Raw genomic sequence first — 11,736 nt, 5'->3', positions numbered from 1 at the left:
TGTAAACGCTCTACTTGTATATAATAGATACCTAATATTCACCTTCCCCTCCACACATTCTAGTTTAGAAGAAGAGAAAGTTAAAGTTGGAAATTAAGCTCTTCTTTCTGTTAAAAGGTAGATTTCTTGTCTAACCCTCTTTTGGGTTTCTACTACTATGTATGCTTGTTCTTGCAAGCTTTCCCTCTCTTTCTTCCTCTTTCTTAGATTTTCTTGTTTTCTTTCCATCTTCTCGGCATGCTTTTCATGTGGTCCTCTCTCTATCTCTATCTCTCTCTCTCTCTTTCTCAAACAAAAGAGGTGTTGATTGACGTATTTAGTGATCTCAATGTCTTTGCTTTAGGTGCAGAGATTAAGAAGAAAAGAAAATGGCTGTCCAGGACAAAAGCGAGACAGCTAACAGCAGCAGCAAGAAAAAGTTTCAGAAAAGCTACTTCGATGTGTTAGGGCTTTGCTGCTCTTCAGAAGTTACTTTGATTGAGAATATCCTCAATTCTCTTGATGGTGTTAAGGAGTTCTCAGTCTTTGTCCCAACAAAAACAGTGGTGGTTGTCCATGATGATCTCCTTATTTCTCAGCTTCAAATTGGTAATTTCCTTCTTTTTTATCACTTTTAATTATGGTAATTTTATGTGGGATTGAGGAGAAATTTTAGAATAGAATTGTTGTAAGTGTAATGAATAGATTATAATAATGGATCATAGCAAATCTCATTATAATTAACTATAAAAAATCTATTTGTTATACATACAACAGTTGCATGAATTAAAATAGTATAGTATGTGATTAGCGGAAGGTTTTAACGCCTATAGTTTCTTACACATTAAGGCTCCATTTGTTTTTTGAAAAATAATTTTCATATTTTCTAATATTTGGGATACTTAAGAAAACTAGATAAGGGAAAATATTTTCTTTTTTATCAAAAGAAAAATTAAATCATTTTTTATTTTAAAAGGGGAAGTCATTTTATAAATTCGATAGTACTTATTAAAATATGAAAATATTCATACATATATATCATAAACATGTACCTTGACCTAGAAGCATTACACATTTTCTAGAATTTAACCCAAAATTATTTAGAGTAGAGAAAAAAAATTCATATAGCCAACCATAAATTTTTGAAATAAATATTTAGTTGACTTGAATTGAGTTAATTAGTTTATCATTATAACCAAATAATGTAATTAAAATATTTTATTTTAAAAATAATTTTCATAAAATATAATTTTAAATATATAAATTATTTTTTAAAATAAATATAGCTTAATAAAATAAAAATTATATACATCACATTTAAGCTCCAGTAGAATTACGTTAAATAGTGGAGGGGCCGTGACTAGGGTGATCATGGGCTAGTTCCGGTTTGTTTTTAAACGTTGACTTCAATTTTTATTTTGTTTTGGTTTTGGTCTCATTTCAATGTTGATTTGGTCTAAATTTGGTTTGATTTTGCTTTGAACAAATCCATTAATTGAACTTCTATATTTTTTTTTCAAAAAATTATTCTAGAAAGGAACAACTCTAACTAAATTGGTCAGTTCTAATCCAATTTAATATTAATTTTAATTAATTCCATTTCAATCAATTTTGATGTTACTTTGAACCGGTTCAAATCTATTTAGATTCCAAACCAACCAACGATTGGATCTAATTGTGGCCACTCAAAATATTTAAAATTAAATTTTTATTTATATATATACTATTTACTAATATTTTTCATATTTTTATTTTAATCCTATATATTTATCAAAATTTCATTAATTTTTTAAATATTTATTTTTTTATTTAATGGAGGCACAATAAGTAACGAGAGATAACCTTCTCCTTTTCTCACACAAAGGTGAATAATTTATAGAAGATAAACAGAGAGACTCAAACTCGAAAACTCTTTCCTGCACCTCTACCAACCAGTTTCCTCCATAATTGGCTTTTAATATTCATCTTTGACTCCTCAAAGCCCCGTTTACTCATATTCAGATAGACCCTATTGCACATAAATCGGAACTAAAATTTCTAGCTACCAATTGAGGTTGATACCTTAAACACTTGTCTTAATAATTGCAAAATTCAAGTTTTAATCATCATTTTTTAAGTAATTCTAATAAATAAAAAATATGGCCTTAATTAAGTTTTAATCATTTTGATAGTGTTGTTTCTCATACTAAACTACTTGCTAATGATAAAGGCCAAAAAAAGAAAAATTAGATAAAGGTGGGTATTGCCTTTAGTGGTTGTAATATTTATGAATTGATTTCCTACAAAAGTACTTTTTTATAATAATATTTTTATTTAGAGGGAGCTAGAGTAAATAATACCTTTTTTTTTTCCTTATTATGTTAACATTTTATTGTATGCTGAACTTTAAAAAAAAAAAAATCTCTTCATAATAATGATATTTGTCATTTTTTGGTATATTGACTTCTATTGGAATTTAAACTCAAGATTTTATAATTTTAGAGACGGCTTCAGTAATATTAAGCTAAATCTCATATTACTTATTGTAGTTTATATTAATTGTGTGCTTAATTAAGTAAAAGTTACACCTTGATCATGTCCATAATTAGTTGATTTCTAAATTGAGTTAATTACTTGTAAAATTTTCCATTATTACAAGACATTTATACTTTATAAATAAAATATACACTCATATAATTTTAAAGATGATTCTAATACTGCTGAATTTATATAATTATGTGCAAATTATTATAGATCTTCATTATCCTGTGACAATTAAAAGAACGTAACCCTTTATTTTCAGTAACCCTAATGAATTAAAAATATGGACTTAATCTTTTTTTTTTTTTTTAATTTTTCTGTGTTTTATAAAATGAATATTGTTGAATAAAATCCAAATAATAAATTAATGGCAGTTAAGGCCCTGAACCAAGCAAAGTTAGAAGCAAATGTTAGAATGAATGGAAATGCAAGTTACCAGAAGAAATGGCCAAGCCCATTTGCTACGGCTAGTGGTGTATTGCTTTTGGTGTCTTTGTTGAAGTTTGTGTATTATCCTCTTCACTGGGTGGCCCTGGGAGCTGTGGCCATTGGAATCCCACCAATCTTCTTGAAAGCCATTGCTTCCATCAGGAATTTTAGGCTTGGTACAGACATTCTGGCTCTCATTGCAGGTAACTAACATGCCAATTAAATAATATATATCGTTATATATTTAAAAAATATTTATTAATTAAATTTATATGAGATAAAAAAATAATATTTAATTATAATTTATACTTATTAAGTGAATTTATAATTATTAATAAATAAATATTTATATATTATATAAATATTAATATTTTAAATATAATTTAAAAAAAAATTTATAAAAAAATTACAAAAGGTGGGTGGGCTGCATGAGTCTTGGTTGGCCATGGCCCTCTAGCCCCCGTGTAGCGGCGCCCTTGGAAAGCAAATCACAAATTGAAAATTTCCTTCATAACTTGTGCTTCTATGGCATTTCATTAATGTTGTCATCTTCATATTAATTGTATGATTTAAATGTTTTTTTTTCCAAAGATTAAATTTAATTTTTTAAATCACTTCTAGAGAGAGTTTATATATATATATATATATATATATATATATATATATATAGATTATTGAAAATTTAATTATTAATTAAAAGTAGTTATACCACATTTTAATTTTATGATATATTATAATATTTTTATTTTGTTAGTTAATTGACGATATTGTCATTTAGTATGCTTTCTTTGCCAAAATAATTAATTTTTTCCCTAATATTTAATGGTGCTATAATAATTACTTTCATTTAAAAAAAAAAAATCCATTGTATTAGATTCAGTGTATTGAGGGCAAATAAAAAAAAAATCTTCCTTCTCTAACTCTGGGTATTTATCTTTGAAAATTTTTTTTTAAATTTAGCAAAAAAATTTTAATTTTATCAATTTAATTATTATATTTTGATATCAATTTCAATTTTAGCAATCAGAACATTTATACATAAAATTACTTAAGTTGAATTAAGTTTTTCTAATTCATAAAAAAAAATATATATTTTTTAATTGAGAATTAAATTAATAAAAATAGGAATATTACAAATTAAAAAATGTGTGTAAATGTCATTAAACCTTGTATCAATAATATGCAATTCAATTAGTATTTAAAATGGGTAACCTCATTTCTTTTCAAATTAGAGAATATTTTATATGAGAAATAAATAAATATTAAGAATTTTTTTCATTAAAATTTAATTTATTATGAACTCAAGATATAAAATATATGATGAGATTTATTTATTAATTTATCTTACATTTTACTTCTTACAGTGGCGGGGACAATCGCTCTCAATGATTATATTGAAGCAGCAACCGTTGTCTTCCTGTTTACCATTGCACAATGGCTTGAGTCAAGGGCAAGCCACAAGGTATTTTTAGCAATCTATGGAAGAGTGTAAAAAAATATATGCATGTCGCAGCTGACTGATTTTTTTTTTCCTAGTTAGAGAAATTAATAAAATAATCATTTCACTACTAGGCCCCCTGGATCAATGCTTGTTTGGTAATATATATGATAGGGACTTTATAACTATTTTGCATGGCTAACAGCATATATCGTATTTGAACTTTTTACAAATTAAGTTTAAATTTATTTGTCTTTTTAATTCAAAAAAATAAAATTGACTGATCATTCAAATTTTATTTTTTAAATCAATTTAACATGTGTAGTTAGGGGAGAGAATGCGTGAATTCACGCGCCACTTATATGTTAAAAAGCCATATGATGTTTTCTCTATATTATCTAATTATAAATAGCCAAAAACATATCTCAACCTAAACTTTTGACGAAAAGTCAATTTATCTTCTAAATTTGAGTTTGAATCAATCTGCTTATTGAATTTAAAAAGTTGCATCAATTTAACACAATTTACCCAATGAAGTGCCATAAAAATGATTTTTGTTATTAGATTAATTGATATCAAATAGCTCATGAAGCTCTTAGCACATCAACAATGGATAATTGAGCTATTTGATAGCAACTAATCTGATGACAAAAATCATTTTGACAGCAATTAATTAAGTAAATTATATTAAATTGGTGGGATTTTTTAAATTAAAAGGACCAAATTGGTTTAAACACAATTTCAAAGAGCAAATTAACTTTTCATGAAAGGTTCAGGGAGTCGGGATATGCTTTTTGCTTTTTTCTATTCCAAGTCTGCAAGCTTCTGTTCAATAACGCGTGATTTGATGCATCATGTACATCAGTGTGCTAACTGGACAACATTGTATTAAATTGGTGCAATTAATGAAATTAAAGAGGTGAGTTGGCTCAAACTCAATTTCAAGAGGTACATTGACTTTTCATTAACAGTTAGGGGGGTAGGGTACGCTTTCGGCACCTTTTACATCTCCGCTTCCCTAAGCTACCATACTTATTATCAAAATTTAGTAGGTTGAGTTCTATTTATCATAATTAAGTTAGTAGTATGTCTATGTTTCATAGGAAGATTATAAGTGAGAGACATATAAGTAAGGAAACTCTTATATCCATTGTTTCGAGATTTTGAATTGAATGTGATATCAAATATATGAGTGTGTTTTTTCATAAAATCTATAAAAAAGTTTCTCTCCAAATGCATTGGCTTTCCATATCTCTAACAATTAGAGTTAGAGCCGATGAATTGGTAGGGATGAGTAAGGCGATGGTGGTCGATGATTCCCATGTGTGGTGTTGCGATACATAGATGGAAGAGCAATAGACTACTAGTAAGCCCAATGGAGTAGCAAGACACTCATAGAAAAGAGTTGTGCATGTGATGACTCCGGTGTGCCTGGCTCTTAGAGGTGCATGCTTAGGTGGGTTTAGTGGAGTAATTGGACTTTTAGTGACACCGTAATACTTGAGTCAAGAGAAAAACTTCTATTCGAGAGAGAATAAGCCTAATAATTGAGCTCCCCCGACTCTAACACATTTACAGATGTATCTTAAGTTTTGACTTTGACATATGTGTGGTCAAAGTCTCTCTAGACATGCAATGATATAAAATGGATGCAATGTTTTCTTATCAAGATTTATGATGACCTACATATCTTCTATTTTCAATTATAAAGATAAAAATGACATTTGAAAGTAGATAAAGAGAGATGTTCAAGATAGACAAAAATAAAATCAAAATAAGATAAACAGAGTTGAAAATTGCACTTTTTTCATTTACAAAATTAGATATCTTTAATTGATCTAAAGTACAATGTGTCTCAGGCTAATGCGACGATGTCATCATTGATGAGATTAGCTCCACAGAAAGCAGTCATAGCTGAAACTGGTGAAGAAGTGAATGTTGATGACGTAAAATTAAGCACTATTCTCGCAGTTAAGGCTGGAGAGATTATACCCATCGATGGAATAGTTGTAGATGGCAATTGCGAAGTAGATGAGAAGACCTTAACCGGAGAATCATTCCCAGTTCCCAAACAACAGGATTCTACTGTATGGGCTGGCACTATCAACCTTAATGGTAATACCATAATCTCTCTCTCCACTTCTTTTTAATGGATTAAAGTTCTTCAGGTTGATGGTATTTAGTAATTTTCAGGTTACATCAGTGTTAAAACGATTGCTCTAGCTGAAGATTGTGCGGTAGCTAAAATGACAAAGCTTGTGGAAGAAGCTCAAAACAGCAAGTCTAAAACTCAAAGATTCATTGACAAAATTGCTCAATATTATACTCCAGGTTAGTCATTTATTCTTTTACATTTGTTTTTTTGGTAAGACAGCATTCAAATAGTTGTCCAACCTTGGAAAAGCCATTTGGCTTGCTGTTTTGTAGTTTTTATTATTAAGATATATCAAACATTAAGTTTAAACTAATTTTTTACTAGTTTTTAAATTACATAGCCCAATTCAACAGCTTCTTGCCCCTGCTATACAGTGAGGCATGACTATCCACAACACTAGAAACTTTTTGGTATGGGTGTATACATTCATTCATTCAGTAATTGACACAACATTAAAAATTATGGTACGATCTTATTACAAAACAAAACATTATAAGCCATATTAAAAAAATATGATTTCTACACTCTGGTTTAAGTAATATTTCATATAAAAGCAAAAATATCTCTTTTGCAAATTGTTTTTGGCAATATCATTACAACTATTGTTAAGAAAAATATATATATTTTTAAATATATTAAGCAAAAAATATTTAAAATAATTTAAAAAATAAATTTGATATATTTTAAGTATAAAAACACTAAATAAGAAAATTTTTTTCAACAACATTTAATGATACCTTTTTAAAAGCATTCTTTTGAAAAAATTATTCAACAAATTCGATATGTGTATAACGATTCTTTTGTACTCATTTATATTGGGTCTCACCATAATCAACAATATAATAAAACCAGTTACATCAAAATAAAAATTTCTTTTTTTTTATATATATTTTTTTTAGCTTTAAACTCAATGTTGATTGGAGCCTAAGACCATATCACTAGTCAGGATAAGACAAATCACTCAAGCTGTGGCTAAAAGATTAAAAAAAGGATAAAAAAAATAATTAATTTCTTGTGGTCTATTATTCAAATCAAACTGTAAAATATACTTTTAAAATAGACTTGTGTTTCCTCTTGTTTCTTTCAGAAATCAGAGTTCTCATTTTCGGTTGTTTTCTGATATATTTGGCAGTGGTCATAATCATATCAATTAGCTTTGCAGTTGTTCCCCTGGCATTAAGAGTTCATAACCGTAATCACTGGTTTCACTTGGCATTGGTGGTCTTAGTAAGTGCATGCCCATGTGGTCTTATCCTCTCCACACCTGTTGCAACTTTCTGTGCACTTACGAAGGCTGCAACATCTGGTGTTGTGATCAAAGGCGGAGACTATCTCGAAACACTTGCCAAGATCAAGATAATGGCTTTTGACAAGACTGGAACTATCACAAGAGGTGAATTCCTTGTCGCGGATTTTCAATCTCTCTGTGAAGATGTGAGCATTGATACATTGCTTTATTGGTAAGGACTACTGCTGGTATTTTTTACACTTTTCTTCCCCTTGAAACTGGGAAGTAATTTATGCATTTGAAAATTGTGTAGGGTATCAAGCATTGAGAGCAAGTCAAGTCATCCTATGGCAGCTGCCCTTGTCGACTATGGAAGGAGTCTTTCGATAGAGCCAAACCCTGAGAATGTGGTGGATTTTCAGAATTTTCCTGGCGAAGGCATCCAAGGAAAGATTGATGGGAAAGAAATTTACATTGGAAATAGAAAGATTGCCCTCAGAGCGGGATGTGGAACGGGTACAAGTCTCATAGCGGCCATTTATATTTTGAATATGAATGTTGTTCAATTCAGTGCAAGTAAATTAGTTAAAAATTGTTCATTCATGGTGTTCTAATAAATGGATGCTATTTTGAATTTATAGTTCCAATGCCAGAAGATGGGGATATGAAGAGAGGGAAAACCATTGGATATGTGTACTTTGGAGCAACTCCCGCAGGAATTTTCAGCCTCTCTGATGCCTGTAGGACTGGTGTTGCAGAGGCGATCGCAGAGCTAAAGTCATATGGAATTAAAACTGCTATGCTAACAGGAGATAGTCAAGCAGCAGCAATGCACGCTCAAGAACAGGTGCACCTAATTTTCATCAGCTTGCTTGCCACTGTTAATTGATCACTCTAACACTGTAAAACTAGACTCATATAATCTACACTTGATCACCGTAAAAAATTGCTGCAAATTCAAGGTTTTTGCTCTTCATTTAAATCTACAAAAACATATTTTTTAAGTATATGAAACTAAAAAGGGTATGTGTTAATGTTAATTTATTGACTTGCATAAGATTTGAATGATGCTACCTGCAGCTAGAACATGCAATTGAAGCAGTCCATGCAGAACTCCTACCTGAAGACAAGGCTAGGATTTTGGAAACATTTAAGAAGGAAGGACCAACAGCAATGATTGGAGATGGACTAAATGATGCCCCTGCATTGGCTACAGCTGATATTGGTATCTCAATGGGAATTTCAGGTTCAGCACTTGCAACTGAGACAGGACATGTCATTCTTATGTCCAATGACATCAGAAAAGTACCCAAAGCGATCCAGCTTGCAAGAAAGTCTCATAGGAAAGTAATTGAGAATGTCATTCTCTCAATATCTATCAAGTCTGCGATCCTTGCCTTGGCTTTTGCTGGTCACCCTCTTGTTTGGGCTGCTGTCCTTGCCGATGTCGGCACCTGTCTGCTAGTGATCTTTAACAGCATGTTGCTTTTACGGGAAACCCACAAGCGTGGAGAAAAATGCCGCAAAATATCAGCTGCAGAAAATATTGAGAAATGTGATAATAGAGATTCATGTCATTATTACGAGCCTTGCTGCTCTAACCAAAAGGTTGCAAAAATGTGTAAACCTCAAGACTTGCAAATCTGTGCTTCAATGTGTGAGTCGAATGATGCAAATAAGAAATTATCATGTGGGAATAATAAGTGCTTAGACTCAGCTGAAGGGCTGCAGAATGAAATGAAGGATTGTGGTAATGGAAGTTGCAGCGTAGTCGACTTAGAGGAGAACAATCCACACAAACATGCTTGTTCAAGCTCTCACAATTTGAGCACGAGTGTGAGACAGAGATGCAAAAGTTCAGCAAAAATGCAAGGCAAGTATATAGGAGGCGATGGATCGCAGAAGGGAAAGCACTCTCACCATTGGCATTGTGATCAAGTAACTCAACATTGTACCTCTAACGATTCAAAACATTCTACTGAGATAGAAGAAGGAATCAACAATGGTCATTGCTACTCCAACCACTGTCAAGATTATTTAGAAAACACTGTTGAATCGAGCTTCAATCATGGGCCTCAAAATCTCAATCCCGTTATCATGAATTGTTGCAGCCACAAGAACCTTCGTTGCTCTAGCAATGACATTCATGCTTGCATGAGCTTGGAGAATAAGGAAAATGGGCGTTGTTGCGAGAGTTACATGAAGGGGTATTGTGGTAACCATGGACAATTTGCAACTGGGGTTGGTGGAGGAATGCTAGAAATCGTCACTACATAGAATATATATATATATATATATATATATATATATATATATATATGTTTGGGTGTGTATCATTATATAGAATTGTATGAATGTTATGCAATGAAGAATCTAGGCTATGTTTGATAAGACTTAGCGAAATGTAAAGAATTATGTATTGAAATCAAAGTTGTAATGTAATGTGTTTTTAAGTAATAGAAAAATATAATGTAATGATTTTATATATATATATATATATATATATATATATATAATAAAATTTGTAATAAGAATTTATGAGTAATTTTATCCTTTAAAATATTAATTTAAAATATCACCACCACATTCATTATCAAACAACTAAAACTAATATAATAAAGTTTCAAATAAATATTGATAGAAAAAAATGACAAACAAGGTTTTGAAAGTTTATTTCAAGAAATCAATCAACTTAAAAGCTTAAATATGTAGATGAGGGATGCAGAGTTTTACTTTAAATATTTTAATTTTTTTTAATTACTAAATAAAGGTGATCAGAATTCAAACTCTGCATTTTTTATTTGACATGTTTTAATATCATGTTAAGAAATTATTTAACCTAAAATCTTAACCTTATAGATAAGAGCTCCAAAAATAGTTTATATTTCTAATAGTTTAAGCTTAAACAGATGAATATTTAAATATCTCCATTAAGCAAAGCCTACATGCAAACTTTTTTTCATAAACAAGAATTGTGAAAAATAATTAGGTGCCTCTTAGTCACTAAAAAGACTCTTGTATTGTAATTCCTCACTTGAATTTCCTTCTATATTTTCTCAAAGGCTGCAAAGCTGAATCAGGTTCTAATAGATGCTTCATTCAAGTTAATTATCTTCATAGGTTTAACTTGAAAGGAATGACCAAATACATCCTTAAACACCTTAATTATTTTGTTTTTTCCTAAAAGACACCTAAACTAAATTTTTTACTTATTAATCACCTAAACTTGAAAAAAAGTTAACACTTAAACCCAATTTTGCACATGGCTCCGAAAGTGTAAGACACATGCATTTGACCTAACAAGTCTCCACCAAATGGACAACAAAAAACTGAGTTGGCAAGTTTAGTAATGGGAGACGGTTTAGGGTAAAACAAAAAAAAAAACTTTGGGAGTAAAAATTCCCAAATATACATTTTAGGGTAAAAAAAAAAAAAACTTTGAGAGTAAAAATTCCCAAATATACATTCTCTCAAATTGGGGACAAACACACACACATATTCTATAGGAAAGGAGAGGGAGGCTAAAGATAGAGTCTTCTCTGGCTGCTTCTTCTCCTCCTCCTCCCACTTTTTCCTTTTGCTTAATTTTCTTTTCCTTTGAAAGTTTGTTTGCAAAAACTAGGTCTTAAATAGGGTATACTTCTTATTATTCTCAATTTCTCTTTTGGTAAAGATTTTTTTTGGGTATATGTTAATTATGGTATATTTGTTATGGATCATGTCATCTTTTTGATGTTTTTTGCTATCTGTTTTAAAGGGAGTGGAATTATTTAAAAGGTGAATTTTCTTTTTTTTAGAGGTCTTAGTACTGGTTATGGGCATGTAGTTTTTAGGTGATTTTCCTATTAAATTCCTTTTGTCTTTAGATCCTTTTGCCTATCAACTGTCATATATTTGTTTCATTGGTGAGTTATAATTGCCTCTTAAACCCATTAAAAATTACTTCTCTTGATTAATTCTACTTGCCGTTAAGGTGATTTAGCATCT

At 30.3% G+C, this 11,736-nt stretch overlaps 1 protein-coding gene across 1 annotated transcript; it reads left to right on the top strand.

Annotated features, from left to right (window-relative positions):
- On the top strand, positions 1-10,047 carry LOC110664536 (putative inactive cadmium/zinc-transporting ATPase HMA3). Its single transcript, XM_058133004.1, has 10 exons — positions 1-117; positions 344-588; positions 2,874-3,131; positions 4,293-4,390; positions 6,226-6,481; positions 6,560-6,697; positions 7,654-7,981; positions 8,063-8,265; positions 8,391-8,596; positions 8,830-10,047. The coding sequence occupies exons 2-10, from the start codon at positions 369-371 to the stop codon at positions 10,024-10,026; spliced, it is 2,904 nt and encodes a 967-aa protein (XP_057988987.1). The 5' UTR covers positions 1-117; positions 344-368; the 3' UTR covers positions 10,027-10,047.
- The last annotated feature ends 1,689 nt before the right edge of the window (positions 10,048-11,736 follow it).

The sequence above is a fragment of the Hevea brasiliensis genome, chromosome 13 (genome assembly GCF_030052815.1).
Source record: "Hevea brasiliensis isolate MT/VB/25A 57/8 chromosome 13, ASM3005281v1, whole genome shotgun sequence".
In the NCBI taxonomy this organism is placed as follows: Eukaryota; Viridiplantae; Streptophyta; class Magnoliopsida; order Malpighiales; family Euphorbiaceae; genus Hevea; species Hevea brasiliensis.
The sequence above is the reverse complement of the archived record's forward strand: the minus strand, read 5'-3'. Positions and strand labels throughout refer to the sequence as shown.